At 39.1% G+C, this 23,843-nt stretch overlaps 1 protein-coding gene across 1 annotated transcript; it reads right to left on the reverse strand.

The window, feature by feature from the left end:
- Positions 1-3,279: 3,279 nt before the first annotated feature.
- On the reverse strand, positions 3,280-13,309 carry LOC124255075 (solute carrier organic anion transporter family member 2B1-like). Its single transcript, XM_046688910.1, has 10 exons — positions 12,721-13,309; positions 10,844-10,930; positions 10,474-10,650; positions 9,520-9,606; positions 8,869-9,033; positions 8,316-8,505; positions 7,308-7,431; positions 6,793-6,947; positions 4,492-4,556; positions 3,280-4,052 (listed from the first exon to the last, which is right to left on the reverse strand). Exons 1-10 carry the CDS (start codon positions 13,289-13,291, stop codon positions 3,757-3,759), a joined length of 1,917 nt encoding a protein of 638 aa, XP_046544866.1. The 5' UTR covers positions 13,292-13,309; the 3' UTR covers positions 3,280-3,756.
- Positions 13,310-23,843: the final 10,534 nt, after the last annotated feature.

Below are 23,843 nucleotides of genomic sequence, written 5' to 3' on the forward strand. Positions count from 1 at the left end.
ACTTGAACAGGTGGTATGGTTCATGAGTCGGTTATTCAGACTGCTGGCCATATTCCAACCATTTACTTTATAATTTTAGGTAAAATTCATTATCCAGACCTACATATGTCATATTAGCTGCTACATGTGACCACACCCATTTTTCTGGCCTTTTTCTGAATTGCATGCTTTCAGTCCAACGTTGATTCCTCTCCATGTGGACTGTCAGTTGCTTATATCAAGGTTGATAAAACTATTTACTTTTGGAATTCAGAGACATTTGTGTCAGCCTTCCCACGATGATTTACCAAACACTGAGATTGATTTGAGTGTTTGATTATACAAACAAACCTGAAACAGTCTCCATCACACCATGTCATAAGTGTCAAAACGATATTCCATGAATGTAGCTTACTCTGCTTGGATTTCATGATGTCAGGCAAAGGCAAACAGCAGACCATTAATGAATCTGAAATATGTATCTTTACTGGTTTTAAAGGTTAATGAATTGTTCATGTTTTCATCGTTGAAATCATACGTTTGTTTGGTATGATCTTGGCTGCCTCAAACATGCATGAAATTGATCCATCACCCTCGTCTTTTATAAAAATTATGAATTGATTTCCATAGTATGTGTAAAATAACGTGTCCTTAAAACCTTTATTAATGCAAAAAAACATAATGAAATATACATCATTTAACACTTGTAGCATAGTCAGTGCATCTAATCAGTATATACTTGTGTGTGTACGCGTGTGCTGTACATGTATAAATCACTACAATCTACTACACCAAAGTAAAAAAAAGAACATTTAACGAGCAGTTTTCTAAGAGAGTTTTCATTACAGATGATTGGATGATTAAGTGTAACATTGTGTTTTACACGCATCCAGTAATTGAAATTGACCATTTTTTCAACATTTAGTGCTATCGTTTTCAAAATGATGACGTATGCTGAATGTCTCCACGGAATATTCCAAGCGAGTGACGAGCTTCCTGTACTCGGAAAAAGAACTTGGTAAGCTGATCACTGTGCATACCGGTACATGTTACCAGCTGCTGAGGGCTTAGTGAATTAAAATAAATAATATGTAGCGTCACTATAAAAGTCTATAAGAAATCGTTTGGAATAGTCAAAACCCATTGCCATTGGTTTGGAGTAACGTTCCTTGTTTGTAGGAACGTTGTATCTTTCACTAAATACTTACCTCGCCCAGAAATACAACCCATATACATGTGTTCTTGGCTGTAGATATATGACTCTTGTTTATATATATTTGGTGCTGTTTGTACTTGCAAAAGGGCGATATTGCTTCTAATACATACAAACTGTAGCACTGATTAATCAAGAAAAACAAAATCTGATCCTAGTTGGTGGTATTTTTCGACCTGTTATTGACATGTTGGCATGGCACACTACATATGGTTAATCTCGCAATGAAAAACAGGGGAACCTGTCGTTCACTTCTATCCAATCCTATTTGAAATACTGTGATAAAGGCTAGTATTAAACTCGTTCCCATTTCTAATCAGGTTTCTTTAGTGAGTTGCAGGACGATATATTTCACCAGGGACCTAATGCAGATAAGTAATGGGAACGAGTTGTTTTTATGCTACATCTGACCAAAGCTCTTTTGTCATCAATTTATAAAGTATCAACATAATTTCACCATGTTCATTTGTCCATAAGTCATCGAAGTGCGTATGGATACGGAAATGGGAAAAGATAGTCCACAGATAGTTCATAGTTAGTTTTGTGGTTGGGTCCTTCTTGATCTTCTTGTAGGTAGTTGAATCCTGCAGCACGTTGTCCACCATGGAGTGGAAGTGGGGCTGGTCTAACACAACAGTGGCCCCTACCCTTCTCCGCTGGAACAATGACGATATCTGGGTCTTGCTTGAGTTGTTTGAAGGCCAGCCTGTTGGATTTTGTTCATTGTAATCCCTTGTTGTCACGTTGTTACTGTACACCCCAATTAGCTTCTTGTTGTTCTTGTTAATTATTTATTGCGTGCATATACAAATGTATATATATATGTGATTTTTGCAGGTGTATAGGCAATAGGTATATAAAGATATGAACTAAGTGTCGTCATAGGCGACGCATGACGGTAATCAATATATCTTACCATTATGCGTCGCCTATGACGACACTTAGTTTCCATTGTACACCTGTAGATCCGGTGAACGGCGAAATATCTTATGCAGATAAAAAGATATATATAAGACAAGACCAGATATTTTTTCTTCTTTCAAAAACTATATATATGGGTAATTTCAAAATTGGCAGGATTTTCAATTCTTTATTACAGTAAAATCAAACTCCCCAAGACTGATTTAATTGTTATTCAAATAGAATCTCAAACACTTAATTATTAAAAAATACAAACATGCATGCTCAAATGTACTTATTGACCTTTTACTTGATAGGGTGGGGGAACGTCCTGACCGTTACCATTTCTCATTCAGAATGAAGATTTTGAAATATATTTCATAAAAATCTTTTAAAGATGGCAGACACAGCTTTTACACTGACTTAATCAAACTTGAAGGTAAAAGCTATTATCATGAATCTTGAAAGTGTTATTTTGTATCTTTCATTTTATTTACCACAAAATAATAGCATCTTTCTAAAACATTATTAGGTATATACTAAGCTTTTCAACAGGTGAAATTGTCTAAAATAAACACCAGCTATTACGCCCAGAACACCTTTTGATGACACCAACATAAAGAGGAGTGTTTCATGTATTATCATGAATTATTTAGAGCCGTTAATTAACACCAGTAACGGTTAGGACAATGGTGGTAATGGTTTGGACAGGAATGGTAACGGGCAGGACATAAATCTTAAACAATGTAATTTAACCTAGAAATAGGTAACATGAAAGGAAAAATGATATTAATTTACTTTTAACTGCTAACCCTATTTTGGACAGACAGTGAAATGTGTATTAGAAATTGTAGCTTGTAACAAATATGACATATTTTTTTCCATGCTGTGGTAACGGTTTGGACATTTGTTACATCAATGTAAAACTTGTGAATGAATTTAGGCTTTTGAATAAAACAAATTATAGCTTCTAAAGAATAGGAAAACACACATGTCTAGATTAAAACTCACTTATAATCTCAAGAAGAGTGAAATTGGGGAACAAAAATGAATGAAATGAAACTCAACAGTAAAGTTTTAAGCTACAAACATTAATTTCACACATTCACTTATATCCTAAACACCCTGTGTTTTACGTGACTCATACTTTCTTGACAATGATACAAGAATCTGTATCGAAACATCGCATCATCCGAATAAAGAAGTTCGTCCTTGTTTGTCTGATTCACCAACTTCTAAGCATGCCACTAAAAGAAGTTGTACCACTGTGTACTTTTCCCGCTGGGTTAGAGAACAGGCGTGTGTGCAGTCAAGGAAAATTGAACTTAGTCCTACAACTTAATTTTTGACAGAAAAATAACGGAATAGACCAATGATGATGAGCCATTGAACCCAGTAATGGAAACTGTGCTTTAACAAGAAAGACACACGTTGACATTATATATTACATTAATGACTACTACGTATATTCTCTCCTTTAAGAATATCCTTAAAGAGTGACTTGATGTTTTAACCTATGTAGCTGAAGAGTGTTATATTTATACAGTATACAGGAATACTGTTTTCTTTGTATTTGGTCCATTTTTTAGTTATTGGATTAATCAACATATTCATTCTATATACGTCCCATACGAACACAGTTCCGTTTCCATCTTGAAGGAGCTTTAAAACTGTGTAAGCTGAACATCACATTTCTCAGTATCTTCTGATTCTTCAGGTTGGGTTTGTGGTGCATCTGAATCGGAATATTCCTCAACGACCCCATTTTTTAGTAAAAGGAAAGCTGCAAAGAAGCCAGCTGACGATAGAATTTGAAATCCCGTGTCCATCCCTTTCACATGGTGTCGTAGGCTTGGGAGATTATACACTGCGCATGCGCCGACCTCACCACACCTTGTTTCCCAGAGAGTGCACGTGGTGTCAATGGCCTTTCCATAAACGATAGGTGCTGGAAGATAACCTGGGGAATAGAATAAACTATCATAAGTGACACCAGAATATACACTCTCCACTTTCTATACATTCCAATTCACTTTCCAGTTAACCTTACAAGTTGCTATATATACGTACATATAATGTGTCAATTTGATTTACAGTCTGTCCAAGATTAAGCATATATATTTGGATTTTCATTTCTTATATGTTTAAATGGAATCTACATGACACAAATAATTACAATACAAAAAGAAGGATGCTTAAGTGGTAGCATTTGTTACAGCTTGGAGTGGCATTGTTTAAATTCACGTGTATAAACTGTCATTACGAGTATGTAAGGGTAATCCGAGGATTTAAGTCTCTTCCACCTCTTTCATCGTGGGGTCGATGGAGTAAGATCTAGCTCCGTGGTAGTCAAATACAAGCAAACACGAGCAGCCCCCTTATACCTTTCTTTTACTTACCGACAAAACTACTTAGGAAAGACGATATAGCCACAGCCATGGATTTGTCCCTCGGGTGCACTGTTCTTTATAGGAATCAAATAAGCAAATTATCAGTCAACGTAATTAAATTATCAAATATATTGTTAATTAAAAAGGACATCAGGGAAACTATTCCTTCCCGAATCGTGTCGACAAAATATCTTCTTGTAAATATATGGCACAAACACATTTCCCTTGCCTATGAAATTTCCACCTGCTTGCATTCACTGGGGTAGTCACAATTTGACATATTCTGCAGCTTTGTTGAAACATGAAGGAATGTGCAGTTAAGCATTAAGTTATTTCAAACTTTGCTGCGATTGGAACCTTGAAATACAATCTTAGCTGTTGAACGTGGGAAAGCTGCTTATGTGTCTGGTGACAGGAAGTCAGAGCTAGCTTCTGATCATGTCTTCTATTGGTCCAAGTGTAGCCATGTTCACTGAAATTCCCAGGCCCATTCAACAAAGGCCAAGTATACTCACTCATTAAAGACAAAGTTTATATTTATCCAAAAATACTTCAAGAATTCAAACAAACCTTCGTCTTTGAATGACTTAAAACACTACTGGATTATTTGTTTTCGAGACTGTCCTGTAAAAGTATACCACTCGATGTGCTTGATGTTGCATCCGGTTGAACAAACAGCTGCAACGAAGATCTAATGGGAATGGATAGCAAAATAAATACACCAGAAGAGTCTGCAAATCAATGTAGAGGTGGCCAACACTTGTTCATCCTCATTGTATACCCTTTAGTCCCTCTGCACAAATCTGTAAGACAGTTCAAAGGCATGTGTTCTGCATGGAGTTTCGAAAGCCAAGAATTCTCCATTGTCAGAACAAAATGGAGCCCTCGAGTTTATTATTCTATACAGAATTGTTGGGTTTATTCTTGTTAATAGAATTTGCGGGAGCTGATGGCGTCCTGTATTGGATGTGTGAATGAGGTTCTGAAGAAGGACTTTGTGAAATTGAAGTACCATACTTCAGTTCAGAAATTAAAGTACCTTACAAAGTTTCGAGATTGACGTACCCTACTTCATTTCTGAAGCTGAGGTACCATACTTCAGTTCCGAAATTGACGTACTGAATTGAAGTACCATACTTCAGTTCTGAAATTGAGGGACCAAACTTTAGTTCCGAAATTGAAGTACCTTACTTCAGTTCCGAAATTGAAAAAGAAGGTCTTTGTGAAAAAGCACATGACATGTCAGAATGATATTGAGGTACCATTCTTCAGTAAGGATTGAAATAACATACTTCACTTCTGAACCAAACATCAGATCTGAAATTGACGTACCACACTTCAGTTCAGAACTTGCGTCATTTGCATGCTCAGCAGTCAATCGGTAGCAGATGTATAAAGAAATCCGAGCAGTTAACAGTGCCCAGTTGTCACTGCCAACTCTTTGATTATAAAAGACACATTGAATGTTTTAGTCTCTCAAGTGATGTGTAAGATAACTTATGATATAATTTAAGAAACGTGGTTTATGTTATATGACATTAAGACGTTTGTTGAAAGAACACACGATCGCACATTTGGATTGTACATCATGTACATGCTTGTTAGTTAAACGTTAAGATGTGAATCATTCAGTTTACACCCACTCACATCGAAAGGAAAGGAATTTGTTCTCTTCTTTTTTCACGTGTCCATATTACTTGAAAACAAATCCTTTGGACTCAACATGCTTAAAGTATTAAATCCAGTTACACGCAACAACTGTTGTTAGATAGCACGTTAAACAAACGTTTAACTGGTTGGTAAGTTATTGTGTTTCTGACAGGATACATCGGATAACAAAGAATCAATGACATTCACTCGTGTGTTTCTCCCTGAACAGTTAGGTACCATGTCATGGTAATCAGCAGCAGCTGTCTCTAACTGTGCAAAGAGGAACGTATCCGTGAATACATTAATGTGGTGGTGCTTTCCAGCTTGAGTGAACATAAATATCTATAAAGGCTACATACCAGCTTAAGCTAAAGCTATAGTAATTCTCTGTGCGTTTCTAGACATAGATGAACACATTGTGTTCCCTATCCATGTTTTGTGTCCAAGGTGCCCAGATAAAGTATAATAGTTTTTATTATGATTCCTGTAATATAAAAAGAAACAATGTAGGGATGGGGACTAATTTACTTAACTATATTGGAACTAAATCGCTTTATATTTATCTGATGTCATATGTATTCTTGAAAAAATTGATTAACGGTCTCGCAAACAGGTGTGTCTGTGCGTATGTGCGTGTGTGTTTGTGTTAAAAGCATCTACCTCATTAGTGTCAGCATCACAGGGACTAAGGAAATTGTCGCCGACAGGCCGGACACAAGGTCAACGATGACGTAGGGATACAGGTAGGGACAATCAAATGGACATTTGCCCACTGTGCCTTCGTTACCAGGAATCTCGCTGCACCCCATGTATGTCTGAAATAAGACCAGCATACAACACAGATATCAAATACTTATAAATGAAAAACTATACCGAAAGACACCGGGACATTATCTGTATTTAACTGTGAATAATTCAATGACACTGATGGAATAAGATACCAATTTTAGTCCCTCTCGGTGCATATCTAAGGTGACATGTCGCTCTACTAAGAGATACCCACAGTGCAGTTTTCATACTGGCATCCACACAGGGATGTATACTTACTATACCATTCTGAAACTGGCATCCTGACATACAGAGAACCTCACAGGGAGTGAGATACGTACTGTACCGTTCTGAGACTGGCGTCCTGACATGCATGGATCCATGCTTGCAGGGAGTGAGATACTTACGGTACCGTTCTGAGACTTGCATCCAGCCATACAGGGATTGATATACGTCACTCCATCAACTCCACACAGTGGCATGTACTCCGTTGCACCACAGTTGCAAACAGTGTCGTTTACCATGGAATATCTGAAACAGAATTATTTACTGCAGGCGTATTTATGTATACGTTTCATGATCTTGAAAACAAAATTCAGAATATATTTCAGCATACATTCCGAAGATTTAAGTGTATGCTGTATTCAGCCCATCATATCACTTATTAGAGTAAGGTAATATATTTGCCTGATAGTAGTTAAAGACGAAAGAACTATGATCGTTCGTTTAAATAAGCTGTAAACTGCAAGATGAATTGGATCTCAAAGACCAAAGGTACCGTTTATTAATTTGTATGGGCTATATTGGGAAAAAAACAAGCAATTTCGTATCCGAACCTGTATGTATTTGAATATGTATCAAGATTCATTCAGTGGCATTCAGAAATTGTTAATAATACTCTTCCTCGTTCAAATCGAATTTCTTCCAAATATTTATATTGATAAATCTCGCAATGCACTCTCCCGCTACCGTTGTGGTTCTAATACGCTCCAAACTGAAATGGTCAGATATCAATATGTAAAGAGAGACTAAAGACTCTGTAACCTGGTTCTCTGTATCCCGGTAGCAGAGTTACATCGAAAAGGAACACCAATTGTGAACATAAAGACATCCAAAGAAAATATGACACTGAATAGGCTTAACATGAAGAATCTGCGAAGAAACTTTCACAACTTATATTCCATGCCATAAATTTCAGATGCTCTTTTATGTAATCTATGAACCTGACTATCTTAATTTACAATGTCGATGACATACAGTGCGTAATAAATAAAGAATTTCAAACTCTCAATGTTCTGGTTCTAACAACTGGCACCTACCTGCTTTTCACCAAGAAACTATATGTTTTGTTTATGTGGGCCCAGACACTCATCTCTGTCACCTAACCCTCCCCATATGTAATAACTACCTCTTACCTGCTGTCACCTAGACCTTTGATGTTCTGATCGTCGCAACCAAAAACCAGCGTTAGAGAGCAGAGGACAGTTGCACTAAATACCAGTATGGTCGTGAGCTTCATGCATCCAGTGCTGGTAAGCCGGAATCTGCTGGTGATTATGCCTCCAAGAAGGGTGCCCACTAACGCCCACATCAGTTCTAGAATACCTTCAACACATTCAGGTATGGAAATGTGAACTTAGATGAAAAGTGAATGTAATTTAGTTTCCACTTTTAAACAATCATGTAACCCTGTTCATATACCTTAAATGTGTGTCCTTCAGGTTTACAGATAAAGAATCCATCTATTTTAAACCGAAAACAATATGTTAGATCCCCTATTTACATGTATGTATCAGTTTACACGGCTTGCATTTGAAGCTTAGAGAAATATGTTTTCATGATATAGGACATGTTCAATGTACAACTTTCCTCTGGAGGTAGGACATGCCAGTCTGAATGTAACTAAACTGCGTCCTACCGATGCACACGTTAAAACATAAGGTCAATAAAACTGTCGTTGCTCCTTACCCAATATGAAGTTCGCCTCAGCTGCCGTCTTCGCAAACTGGGTCTCGATGTATTTTGGAGCAAAGCTGAAATAGCCTCCAACAAAAAACAAAGCACTGCCGTTCCCAAAGAGAAGACAGGCGACTACTGGGTTCTTCAATATCCGCAATATTGACCTTGGCAAGTCTGCGGGAACAACAGAAATAATTCGGTTAATAGAACAAGACAAATTTTAGATACCAACTTTAGAATGGATCTTTTTGTGTGGCGTTTCCATAAAAGGGCATGTCAGATAACCAAAAGAGACCGATTGATGCGGAGAGATGATAGGTAACAGATATCACATACCGAAAATTGCAGCATTGCTATGTGTTGGATCAAACAGTCAGTGAAAGTCCCATGTATAACCACAAGTAACCACAAGGAAAGTATCCTCTTAGTGTCGTAGACATGTTTCCATTTTTTTACCCTATAGCACCCCTTTAAAACACTTTCAAAAAAGAAGAAACGCATAAGCCATTTTAGAAGAATTGATTAAAAGCAATTATTTCATGTAATTACAATGGTGAAAAATTCACACATCTATTGACAAAGAGTTCGCCAATACAACAGCCACCAATATAGTTATGTTTCTGTTTACTTGAGTGCACAAGATGGCGTCAAAGTCAGTACTTTGTATGACCATCATTGGCAGCAATTCCTGCTCGGCCACGTCTCGGGACAGACTGGATAAGTCTCTCTTGCGGAATTCGTCCCCACCTGCAATGCGATGACCAGTTGTGGAAGTGTCAGAGGCGTGTGTTGACGTTGACGTACACGTCGATCGAGTATATCCTATATGTGTTCTGTTGGGTTCAGATCTGGTGAGTAGCGGAAGGCCATAGCAAGACACTGACTTTAGAATTGGCACGGTAGCGGACAGTGACGCTTGCTGTATGTGAAGTAGCATTGTCATGCTGGAACAAATCCCCCTGTCGGTTCATAATCGGAAGCATGTGACATACACGGACTTCATTGATGTACCGATTTGCTGTCAAATTCCCTGAACCACCACTAAATCAAATATGTGTGCTGGATATCGCACCCCACACCATGACACTTCCACAACCGAATCTGTCGACCTGTCGAATGCGATTAGGGGCAAAACGTTCATTTCTCCGACGGTGGACACGCTGTCTTCCATCTCGCTGGTGAAGAAGAAATCGTCAACTGCGTCAGACTACGACTCCACAGCTTCAAGGCGGCCAATGGCGATGTCTCGATTGGCAGCACTCAAACAAGGCATGATTATTTCCGCTTTTCAAGGCAAAAACGGATAACAAAGTGAAACACAACGTTTACTATAAGTGACCAAAACACTGCATGCTTTTCCTATTACTTGCAAGTGTATTTTGCTTTCCATGTTTTTTTTATGACGCTTTGGCGAAAGAAATAGTATATTTGTATTGACTCTGCCGCAATAACATGAGTCCAATATTCTCAAAATCACCTATCCGTTTCTTTTTGTGAAGAGTGTAAGTCTCAGAGCGAAAATTGTAAATGAGTAATTACAAGCATGTTACAAGGTACCACACCATGGCGTCTGGTACTTCTTTCACCCAGAAAGAAGGTGCAGCAGCAACTCACCCACTATATCCTTTATCAGTGACGTGGCCGTGTGGATATCTTTAACTGTTGATTTCTTCATGTGCCTTGGGAAGAAGCCTAAGGGTACAGCAAGAACGATGGCTGCACATCCAAGGATCAGGTACCCAATCCACCATGCTCCTATCCACTGGGGGTGATGGCTGTGTAATTGGGACTCTTGAAACCAAACCATACAACTGGTATAAATTTCATAAAAACGTGTTGTGCTCGTATGGCGTAAAGAACATTGATTCCAATGAATTCCCTGAATACAAAACCTTTATTTGAATAAAAAGTCTTGTAAAACATTTTTGTAAAGAAAGATTGAATGGAATTACTATTCACTAATTAATGCAAGCACATAACCAACCGCTTAGATCAATGGGGACGTCACTGAGCCATCCACCAAGACCGAGTGCAACAGCTGGTCCAAGGAAAGCTATCGCCATAATGATGCCTACAAGACCACGAATACAAACAAATTATATTACCTGTAAACTACTTCCACTACACGCTATCCTTACGCTACACACAATCCTCCCGCTATGTGCTCTCCTTCTGCTTCACACAATCCTTTCGCTTTTCACACTCCTTCCACTACGCACAATCCTTTCGCTGTAAGCATTCCTTCCACTACAATCCTTTCGTTTTTTGCACTCCTTTCGGTACACAAAATCCTTTCGCTTTTCACACTCCTTCCACTATACACAATCCTTTCGCTTTTTAGTCTCTTTCCACTACACACAATCATTTCTCTATACGCACTCATTCCGCTACACACAATCATTTTGTTTTTCAGGTTCTTTTCACTACACACAATCCTTTTGCTATGCGCGCTCATTCCGCTACACACAATCCTTTTGCTATACACAATCCTTCTGCTACACACAATCCTCTTTGCTTTTCACACTCCTTCCGCTACACACACAATCCTTTCGCTATACCAACTCCTTCCGCTACACACAATCGCTTTTTGCACTCCTTCCCATACACACAATATTTCTGCTATATTCTCTCCTTCCACTACACGACCCGTCAAGGTCCGGCTTAGAATATTGATCTTCAGTAACCCATGCATGTCGTAAGAGCCTACTAACGGGATCGGGTGGTCAGGCTCGCTGACTTGTTTGACACATGTCATCGGTTCCCAATTGCGCAGATCGATGCTCATGCTGTTGATCACTGTATTGTCTGGTCCAGACTCGATTATTTACAGACCCCCTGCCATATAGCTGTAATATTGCTGAGTGTGGCGTAAAACTAAACTCAGTCACTGACTCACTCACTTCCACTACACACACACTACTTCCACCTTACACACACACTTCTTCCACTACACACGCTCCTTCCGCAACACATACTACTTCCAAAATACACATTACTTCCGCTACACACATTATTTCCACTACACACACTACTTTTTACTACACACACTACTTCCGCACACACATACTACTTCCCCTGCACATTTACTTCCACTACACACACTACTTCCACTACACATACTAATTCCCCTGTACACATTACTTCCCAAATACACACTACTTCCAAAATACACACTACTTCCAAAATACACACTACTTCCACTACAATACCACTTCCAAAATACACACTACTTCCAAAATACACACTACTTCCTCTAGAGACACTGCTTCCACTACACACGCTTCTTCCACTACACACACTACTTCCACTACTCACGCTACTTCCGCTAGATACACTACTTCTACAATACACATTAGTTCAGCTACACACACTACTTCCACTACTCACACTACTTCCATTGCACACACACTACTTCCGCTACACACACTACTTCCACTACACACTACTTCCATTACACACACACACACTACTTCCACTACACACAATACTTCGACAACACACACTTCCACTACACACGCTACTTCAAATACACTCTCCTTTCGCTACTCACAATGCTTCCGCTTTTCTGAATAAAAAAGTCTTGAGTTCCACTACAAGCACGACTTTAACTACACACGCTACTTCGAATACACTCGCATACAATACCTTTTGAAACCCGCGATCTACAAACACATTTTTTATACATGCACTACGTCTTCTAATCAGATACCAAAAGGTTTCTTATGGATAAATACATAAAAACTGTCACTTTACAACGAACGATGTATTTTCTCTATTTCATAATGAATCAAAATATTTATCATGTTTACTCTCATCTTCTAAACTCTCCCCCTTCACATCATGTAAGACCTGAGAACGTACCTGTCAGTAAACTCGACTGCTGTTTGTCGCTGGAATTATTCTCAACGTACGGTAGACCCAGGGAAAACTGTGGGGATTTACCCACTCCTAGTAACACCATAAGCACGGCCTGCACATTGTACATCCAACGTCCGTTGTCAGTGGCTTGGTCCTTCGTGGCTGGGCATCTCTCATGTTCCTGTACGGAATCCTGACACAATCTAGCACCTTGTGAAGAAGAATAGTTGGAGGCATCTAAAGAAGGGAACGATACAGGATCCATGAAATGTAACAAACCACACATTAAACTAGCAATACCATACAAAACCATTGCGCCGGACAGGATCCTAGGTATACAACCCCTTCCTCCAAAATGGCTGAAGAAGAAACTAGCTGAAAGACAACCGATTTCGTTGCAGCTCAGAAGGAGGCCACTTCTTGTACTGCTGAGTCCAAACTGTTTCTCTAGTGCTGTGATCTGTGACGTTGTGTAGGGCTTGACTGACCCCAGCAACAGTGCCGACATACTGTAGACAGCAGTAAACCAGAGGATGTTGTTGAAACACCATCGACATCCTCCAGACTCAGCCATGGTGTTGACACGCAGGCCACTGCCTGGATTAACAGATGAAAGGACATGTACTGTACGAGATCTTATTGGAAAACAGACAAATCAACGATGGACTTAGCGGTACCTGGGAAAATAACATATAGCTGTGCCACTGAATGACTATCTTCTTGTCGGATGGCATGTTTTGTGTCACACAAACAATTCAGATTGAATGCAGTTTAACCCCAGTCGGCTATAACGACCTGTTAATAATCGCTTATCATAAGAAAGCCCCTCGTTCATGTAACAGAGTGACCGGTGATCAGTCATTAGTTCTCAGTTGAAAACAAAACTGCTCGATTCTCCAGGGGATGAACTTCTTTAATGAGCCACACAGGATACAGGTATATTTATACTATGTTCAACGACATATCAAACTCATGACTGAGTATCATTAGGTTAGAGCGATTAAGCTCTAAACGCGCATGGAATCGCTAAGATAATGTCTGTCTCTCCACCGAACACCTTGGATCTATATAGCCAACTTTCAGGCAACCGGTCACAACCTTATGGCCGAGAGGTACACAGTTTTGGTATTGTCTTCATTGTAAACACGTTGTTTGTCCCAACTAGTGGATGATGTCTCTGGACACTATTGGTTGGTCCGAGACCGATATATAACGTTATAATCACATGATGATCACAACAATTTGGTTCAAGAGTTGATCAGTCTGTCGTAGCAACACAACATGATGTTTGTCCTCCAACCCTGAGAGATATCCAGTGTTATCAGCTGTGTCCAGTGGGCGGCACGGCACACGAGTCCTTGTTAGATCGGCGCAAACATAATTATGTTACATTCGCCCCTTTTCAATCCGATTATTTGAAAGAATAATCAAAGCACATTAATGATTGGAATGTTCAACCTTGCGTTGTGTAATCAGGGTGAAAAGACCTGGGAAGGCTCACACACCGCATCCCATCCTGTCCAATGTTTCCCTCGCTGATCACACCTCATGGTTGCTGTCTAGTTTGTGCAGCATCCAAGCTTGGGTACAGTAGCCTGGTCGTTGAGGAGATACCGGGTCCTCTGTCTCTTCAGGCCCTCCTCCAGACATGAGTGTTGCAGAGGCAAGCTGCTCGCTCTCTCTGACATGTGTTATCTCTTGGTCCAGAGTAACCCGAGAGTGTTTTCCAAGTCTCAGTTTTCTGGCAAACCAGGGCAAATTGTTTTTCTACCAATAACCATTAATATTACTATTACAACATTTATGATAATTACAGTTATCAAAATGAATTTCAAATTCCCAGTTTCAAATTCCACCTCCCCAGTATCAATTGCAGATAATTGTTCCACGAGTCGAGACATAGGAATTGACTTCACAGCTCTCAGGTGTTCAGGAATTTCAAGTTTAGTCGAATTTCTTATCCTTGACTGAAACGGTTGGCAAAGCAAAATGTCTGACATGTTTGGGATCGTAGCTAGTCCTAACCAGGGGTCATTAACATATACTTTAGTCTCATTATGGTATGACGGCAGAAGTGTCAAATAATCGTTGGATGCTAACAAGTCTCACTCAACCGAATGAAACCACGTGGGGGTGTGATTGTTACGATACGAGGTTTGATTGTCCCCGAACTACAAACAATAGTAAAATAGTAAAACTGTCTATCGTGGTTATGAACTATTGTCCATTAACAATATAATTTGCCCTTGGTAATATAATATACATACATACATACATACATACATACATACATACATACATACATACATACATACATACATACATACATACATACATACATACATACATACATACATACATACATACATACATACATACATACATACATACATACATACATACATACATACATACATACATACATACATACATACATACATACATATATATATATATATATATATATATATATATATATATACCTCTCATCTACATCTTGCCTTGATCTTATACTGATGTATGTATGTATGTATGTATATATGTCAATGTGTGTGTGTGTGTGTGTGTGTACAATTATTCTCATTCCACTGACAATTATGTATCATTTCTTCACAGCATTGAATTCCTCCTTGCAAAACGCGTGCTCATGTTTACACGTATGAGTGGACCGTTTGAATCTCCTCCTTTCCGGATTTGATCGCATCACCGATAGGTTTACTAGACAAAAGGTTAGCAGTGAATCGGTGCCCACGGACGATCACTACAGGCTGATTCATCACTTATCTTACCCAGAAGGTAGGTCTATTAACGATTTTATCCCCCAGGAGTTTTCCTCGGTGACCTACACAAAATTCGACGAAGCAGTTACATGGTACAAAAGTTGGGTAAAGGCGCCAAATTGGCCACATTTGATGTCAAATCTGCGTTCAGATTGATTCCGGTCCGCCCCAACGACTTTTATCTTCTAGGAATAAGTTTTCAAGGTAAATATTACTTCGATAATGTTAAGCATTTGGATGCTCAATTTCCTGTGAATTTTTTGAAAAGTTCAGCACATGTCTTGAATTGTGCATCGTAAAGAAAAGCTCCCCGCATTCCTTAATTCATTACCTTGGGATTTCTTGTTAGGGGGATATCCCTTTACAAGCACATGTTTTGAAATACTTAAACTTTCTATGGACATGTCAAAACTGTCGGACCCTCCACTACAATCACATCTTTGGGCTTGACTATCGACACTGTAGCTATGGAGGTGACAATACCGGCTGAGAAGATAACAGAGGTCACCCAGCAGATACAAGCAATCCTCACGTCCAGTCGAAGGGAAATACGGGTAGTAGAGGTGCAATCACTGGTCGGTAGACTCCAGTTCATTACATGTGCAATCCTAGCGGGTAGAGCTTTCTGCAGGCGCCTGTACGACGCATTAGAGGGTCAGGTAAAACCGTAGCATCGCGTCAGGATTACAAGGGGAGTGAAAGAAGATCTTAAAGTCTGGCAAATATTTCTCCTCAACTATAACGGTACATCTGTGTTTCAGAATGAAGAGTGGATCACGTCAACCCACATAGAGCTTTTCACAGACGCTGACAGTTTGTGCGGGTCCGGGGTATACTAGTACTTCCACGGAAGTTGGGCGTATGGTAAATGGCCATGAGTGAGAGCGGGCTACATGAAAGACATGACTTTCCTTGAAGTGCTTCCTGCCATCGCAGCACTACGTTTGTGTGCACCTAATTTTATTAAAACAAGGTAATGTCTTTGTGTGACAAACCAAGCTGTCGTATCCATCATCAACAGACACACATCCAAGAACTCCAAGGTGATGTTTCTTGTGCGTTTGCTAGTAACTTAATGTCTTAATCATAATATTCTTTGACGTTCCAGGGCCCTTATTCTCGAAACGTTCGTAATACTAAAATTTCTTAACTTTGATCGTAGCCAATGTGTTAAGAATGGGCTTAAGGTGTTCGTAGGGCTACGAACGTTTCCAGAATAGCTAGCCAGGTACATTTCTACTCATGATAATGTTATAGCTGATGCTATTTCGAGGTTTCAGTGGGATTGTTTCAGGGAAGCCGCATCACAAGCAGACTCAACAGCAACACAACTGGATAAAATCCCACCCAGACAAAATCCCATAGGACAAAATTTCTTTGGACAAAATTCAACACCAAAATGACCAACATAGGACCCTTCCCATATTTATATGTTATTGCTAACCTTTTTCACCAGTTTCAATTAGCATGTTTTCATGACAGAAGCCAGTAAGATAAGTTGACTAGCATGTTTTCGTAACAGAGGCTAGTGGCTGCGTTGATAAATTGTATAAATGTGTCTGTGATAATGACAGTTTTTGTCTGTGTTCCAAAATGAAAGTACTGAAGAGCAATAAGGGAGGAATTTGAGTAGCATTAGAGTGAATTTTGTACACTAAGAAGGGTACAAATAAGAGTGGTATTAGGTGGGAATTTTTAAGGAAAATTGCATTAGAATGTCGTGGGTCCATGAAGACATCGTTGACAATGGAGAATCCTGTTCTTGTTATATCTCATAGTCATCGAGTCATACATCAATAAAGATGTACAAAGATGATGATGTCCTAGAATGATGCTTTAGATGATTTACATGTACCATGAAGTGTAATGAGTTTGTAATAACAATTTTCAAACATACAAGTGAAACATCAGCATGAGTAACATCAATAATATGTCATCAACATATCTGGAATCACCAGTCTTTTTGGAAGCTTTTTACATGTTCATTTTCACTTGTAGTTGCCATAAATCATATTTTGTCCACATTGTGCATTATCAATGTACTGAACGTCAACTTGAGAATTAGCCATGATGATGAACTGGGGGTTCATTTAATATATATATACATGGCTGTGACATTTGTTAGTGTTCACCAATTTATTCAGGCTTGTGGTCACGCAGTCACCAGACTTACCTTGAAATAGACTATAACTAATCCCCCTATTATTCTACGGGTAACTGCATCTGTTGTTATAAGAAAAGTGATTCTGAGTCGAGGTTTCGCCTACATAGACCCATAAATATCAGAATCAAAGAACACTTATCATCTACCACTAAATTTGACAGAAAATCAGCACTATCAGACCACATCATCAACTGTCCCAATCACAGCATAATATGGGACAATGTAGAGATATTATCGAAAAACCACCAGGACTTCACCAAAAGAAAGCTTGCAGAAGCAGTTAAAATCCGGAGACACAAGCCCTCAATCAACAGGGACCAGGGATATATCATCCCTTCTGCATACAATGCACTGATAAAAACAACAGATTAGAGCACTCCAGCTATCATTGCTAATTAATCTCATCAGCCATGTATATTTTGTTTCTGCCTCTAGGACCATTGGTTTCCTCCTATTGTCACTACATTATTACCACCGTGCCTTGTTGTTGTTGTTAATCCCTTGATTCATACCTACATGTTGTTATTACTTAATCCCTGTTCATGTATATAAGTCTGTTCTGTGCTGTAGTACTTCACTCTTGCTTGACAACGGTATAAGAATCCATACCGAAACGTCGCATCATATATAATAAAAGCCCTAAATAAAGCAAGTCTAGATTTTCCCAGGTTCTGAATCTCTGGTCACCCTCGAGCTCCTTTTCAATTTAAATGGGCAATTCTGAACAATATATAAGAAATAAATATGTTTAGACAAAAAAATTATATTACAAAAAAACACACACACACTTGCATACATCTTAAAATGTGTCGCATTGTAGATATAGATTACAGCCCTTGAACAAAGGCTCACGCTACAGTGGCTGATGCTAATAACCTGGGTCACATCTCTCACCTAGCCATAGTGCAATATTGTGTTAACAAGACCATTTTGGGTAGATTCTGGCTAAGTGAGAGTGAACCGTCCAATGAGACACCTCTTTGAAAACCCTGAAATAAAGTCACGTGACCAGTTGGGAAACTACCACTACTATGTTTAACGTTATATACATTTTTTCCATATAAGACTGATAAAAGACAGATGACATGGAGCAGTTTTCAACTGCAAATGGACGGCATATCATTCTTCTATGTGGATATCGATAGATACAAACATTCTCGAACAAGGGATAGGCTGATATTATTAATATAGTCGGTTTTCATTGTGATAGTTGTATTTTGATTTCATTCATTCAACAAAATCAATCCACTTAATTTTTTTTCGCCGTGAAATTCTTCGATGCGAGACAGACACATGCACTTAGGGTCGCACTTAGGGCGCTGGCGTGTGTGTGTGTGCGTGTGTGTGTGTGTGAAATCTTATTCACTTAGGCAGTCGATAACATGTCATTCTATTAATTCACTAAACACAGATTGTGTACATTTTTATGAAGTTCCAAATTGCATTAAAATAAAATAAATAAATCCATTATGCGAGGATTATAAGGCAAAAATACAAAACGTACATTGACTTCGTTTTTTTTTTCAGTCCTAACATTTTTGCCAGTTAAACTTCAAAACGGTTACCTTTGTTGTCATGCCAATGAAGATGGAAATATTAATAGGTACAAAAGATGACTACATTTTCTAATTAATTCCAAGACGAAACTTTATTTCAAACTTGTTGATCAATGTAAGAATAATTATATAATTTCTTTCGTTTGAGGTACGAATTAGAATGAAATTTCTTTCTCCTAGCGTCGGAAGATACAACAAAGGGAAGTAATGCTATGAGTATGAGGGCGCTCTGATAGGTATAAAAGGGAGGGAAATTTGATTTAGGCCATTCTCAGCTGCGGTGCACTAGCGGTCATTTTTATTATGGACAGCCCCGGGGGAGTCAACACTGACAGCGACAAGTTAGACGCCATTTTGAAAAAGTTGGATCAATCACAAGCTGAAATTAGGAAGGCAGTTGATGAGAAAATTGAAAGTCTTCCTGATGAGTTTTATAAAACATCCAAAGAAGTACATAAATTGAAAGCTGAGAGGGACTATCAATGGAAAAAACTATAGGAACAAAATTCAGTTTGCTTTCAATTCCGAAGCTCTGGAAAACATAGAACAGTTGCGTTTTGCTCTTCAGTATGGTAAGACTGATTACGCCTTGGAATTGATTAGTCAAGAAGTTTCCAGGTTCCAGACAAGAAACAAACACATATAAAATAGCTGATTCCTCAGAGGGGCTGGGAAACAGTGCGCAATTATGTGGCTCATGAATTGGCGTCAGATTCTGATGACGACAAAAGAATCAACCGAGCGGAAAGCAAAGCGATTAGAAAATCAAGACAAGGGCATCTCGTTCCGCACGATTGCATCCTTACAAGTCGATCTAGCGTCCTTCCTTGACAGTCACTGAAGCTTCAACGGATTCTCATACTGGTGACCAGTCTAATAATTTTCGTGGCCGTGGTCAAAGGTCAGGAGCGTGCTTCATGTGTGGCGACTTCAACCACTGGAGACGTCAGTGTCCCTTGTTCAACGCGTCTCTGCCAAATGGGGCCCATTTGATGTTGACAGATTTGCGTCATATTACAATACTAAGGTTGTAAGGTTTAACTCAAGATTTTGGAATCCAGGAAGTGACGGAGTGGATGCTTTATCTATGTCCTGGGGTGAAGACAATAACTGGATAGTGCCTCCTGTGTTTATGATTGCACGTGTTCTCAAGCATATGAGGGAGTGTCACGCTAAAGGAACTATCGTGATTCCTGTATGGTACTCAGCCAATTTCTGGCCTATATTGTGTCTTAATAAGGTATTTATACCTCAAGTTAAAGGCTGGATGTATCTTCCCACTTGTAAGGAGGCATATGTACCAAGCAGACAGTTTGGTGGGTTGTTTGGAGTGAACGATTTAAACTTCAACATGATGGCTTTACGTGTGATATTCTGATGATGTTGTTTGCGTGTTGCAGGTGTGTTTGAACATGTATATAGAAGTGAGATACTGACTTTACCTCCACCTATGAGGGAGCTCGTAAGAAGTCTTCCAGAGCATTTGTCTTGCTCGAGAGCAAACTCCACAAATAAGAAGTATGATTATGGTTTTAAAGCATGGAAGAAATGGGCTTTGGCCCAGGGTATGTCAACAGATATGCCAGTATCACCTTGCACTGTTTTTTTATATTTGTTAGCAATGTGTCAGCAAAGTGAGACTTTCTCACCTGTTCAGACAGCTTATTATAGCTTGAGACATGCCCATGTTTTAGTTGGTTTAGAAAGCCCCACTGAGAGTACGTTAGTAAAAAAGTACTTGAAGCAGCTAAGAGGAAGTTAGCCAAGCCTGTTTCTAAGAAAGAGCCTATAACAGTTGAGCTGTTGAATAAGATTGTACCAGACAATGCTGAGGAATGCTCATTGTACAAAATGAGAACTGTTGTAATGTGCCTGTTAGCTTATTCAGGTTTCATGAGATCATCGGAGTTATTAGCGATAACTCGGAGTGATGTAGTATTTTGTCAAGCTTACGTGGCTGTGTTTATTCAGAAGTCAAAAACTGATGTCTGTAGAGATGGGGCCTGGATTATCATAGGACGGACAGGTACAAATATGTGCCCTGTAGCATGGTTGGAACGATATTTGAAGCCTACCAAAGTGAAAGATCCTGAATTTATATTCAGAAATATGAGTAAGACTAAAAATGGTTACATTTTGAGAGCTGACAATAAGCCCATGTTCTATTCTCGTTTTGAGAGAGCTTTTCATTGAGGTGCTTAGTTCACAAGTGAGTGATATATCGAAGTTTGGTCTGCACAGTTTGAGAGCAGGTGGAGCTACTGCGGCCGCAAACAATGGCGTTCCAGATAGAATGTTTAAGCGTCATGGCAGGTGGAAAAGCGAAAATGCAAAAGACGGTTATGTGAAAGATGATATTGAGAAGCGTTTGAAAGTGTCTCTTTCGCTTGGATTGTAATCTGCCCGTTCTTTATGTCTCTGTTGCACCGCACAGCATGACATATTATAAGTGTTTGTTGTATGTGAATAAGGCGTTGGAGAAATATAATTTCTTTCGTTTGAGGTACGAATTGAATGAAATTTCTCCTAGCGTCGGAAGACACAACAAAAAGGAAGTAATGCTGTGAGTATGAGGGTGCTCTGATAGGTATAAAAGGGAGGGAAATTTGAATTAGGCCATTCTCACCTGCGGTGCAACCAGCGGTCATTTTGGATTTGATGCTATATGATGTGATTTCTATGAGAGCGGATATATACACCGTCTGTATATATGTATATGTGTTCTATACTGAATGTTTAATTCTCGTGTATCGTTACAGACCGATGACTGGCACTGTTGGGTGGGACGGACATGTCCAGGCTGGCGAGCCGTTAGAATACGCGGAGTCATCGGGGCATATGCCATGAGCAATGCAAGATGTAAATGGCGGGTTCGTAGCTGCTTCAGCGATGTAAGGTGACGGCGCCTTTATAACTTAAGGCTCGATGGATGTAGTTTGTACAAAATGTTTGTGTAAAATTTATTTATATTCTGTTTGAAACGAATAAACTGTGGTGCACCGTACAGCATGCCATATTATGTAAGTGTTTGTTGTATGTGAATAAGGAGTTGGAGAAGCCGTTATACTACCAACTGCGTTTGCGGTGTGGCGCAGAAGACATCGCTTACTAGTCAAAAATTATGGGATATCATCCGGTTAGTCTCAGAAGAAAAAAGCAATAACAAAAGCAACAATCAGTCCACGGAAATTGGTCTGATCGGTGCCTCTTTAATTTCCCTTCTCACTCTTTCAGAATCGGGGCTGCTACTGCGGCAGCTATGAACGGTGTTGATGCAGACCATTAAGAGATTTGGTCGATGGTCATCTGATTGTTATATCCAATATATAAGAACGTAAACTGTTTCCCAATAATTATGATGACAAAATGCGGGTTTGTGGGTAGCTGACGACAGCTACCTGACGGAGCGAGATCTGCGCTGGCGGACGCCCTCAGCAGGGTTGTCAGGGAGTTCACTCTCACTTAGCCAGAGTCTTCCTAAAAGGTCTTGTCAAGAAAACATTTCACTATAGCTAGATGAGACATGCGATCCAGGTGAGCAAGCGTGAGCCTTTGTTCTAGGCTACAGTCTATATCTACAATGCGACTGAAGATTGAAGATGTATGCAAGTGTGTGTGTAGTTTAAACAATATTTATTCTTGTACCACTAGTAGTGTACAGTGGGATTGACAAACAGAGTTTCCCCTATATTAATGTCTCTCCCCAAACTAATATATACCGGTATTACAGCAGTCCTTTAAAGATTAGATAATGCAGTGTCAAGTTGCTGCACCCCTGTCTAATACGACAATGTAAAATTTTGTTATTTCTCAGTCCATAGTTCTGCACAATTTCGTGTCCACTAGGCTGTGTCACTAGAGAATTGGTACACACAGCAATAAATATGTGAGTGGAATTTGTAAGTGAAACAGTTAAAATGTTATCTTGTCGTACACGTGTTGAGTGGTATTGGCACTGTTTATTACTGTTAAATAGTGGGTGCTAGCATACATAAATAGGGCTTTTAACTTAAGAACTGGTTCTTAACAAGCAGCAAAATAACCCCATGACTTTAGAACCGATTGTTGACTTTGTGAATAAGCTAGGATTTATTAGTTGTTACTAGCACCACATAAAATGTGTGGTGTCCATGTGTGTGTAATATTACAGCCAAAAGAAGCATCATTTGGTTTGCATTTTCAGCCACCATTTCTTATAATTTTCTTAATACACTATCTCTTTGCACCAAAGCATTATTTTATTTACATTTTCTGTAAAACGTAAAGAAATTAGAATAATACCTACCATATCAATGTATCACACTCTTAATATAAATTTAACTTATCTTTACAAACTGAGCATTTCCTATCCTTGTTGACCATTTTTGGTGATACAGACAATGGCTCAACACACGTAATATGAAAAATGTAAAGAAATTCAAAACCACAATACCATACCAATGTGTCTCACGGTAATGTTAAAATTTCACGAATCCTTCACTAATTGAGCAATTTTGTTGATACAGTATATGTCGCTCATCTGAACATGCGTTATCAAAAACACTATCCCAGTCAGCCAAGATCCCGCTTTCTGGCTGGCGAATCTGTTTTGGTGGGGCCCAGCTAAGTGAGAGTCAACCCAGGGGT

Source organism: Haliotis rubra, unplaced genomic scaffold (assembly GCF_003918875.1).
Source record: "Haliotis rubra isolate DU_JTF1 unplaced genomic scaffold, ASM391887v1 Scf591, whole genome shotgun sequence".
NCBI lineage: Eukaryota > Metazoa > Mollusca > Gastropoda > Lepetellida > Haliotidae > Haliotis > Haliotis rubra.

What these genes read in the sequence shown, in the direction of transcription:
- LOC124255075 (XM_046688910.1), bottom strand. Translation starts at nt 13,291, where the DNA reads ATGGCTGAGTCTGGAGGATGTCGATGGTGTTTCAACAACATCCTCTGG. An exon ending in GCCAATGATGGTCATACAAA is followed by an intron (nt 9,034 to 9,519) that starts GTACTGACTTTG and finishes TTGTTCCCGCAG; the next exon opens with ACTTGCCAAGGTCAATATTG. An exon ending in AAAGGTCTAGGTGACAGCAG is followed by an intron (nt 7,432 to 8,315) that starts GTAAGAGGTAGT and finishes ATTCTGTTTCAG; the next exon opens with ATATTCCATGGTAAACGACA.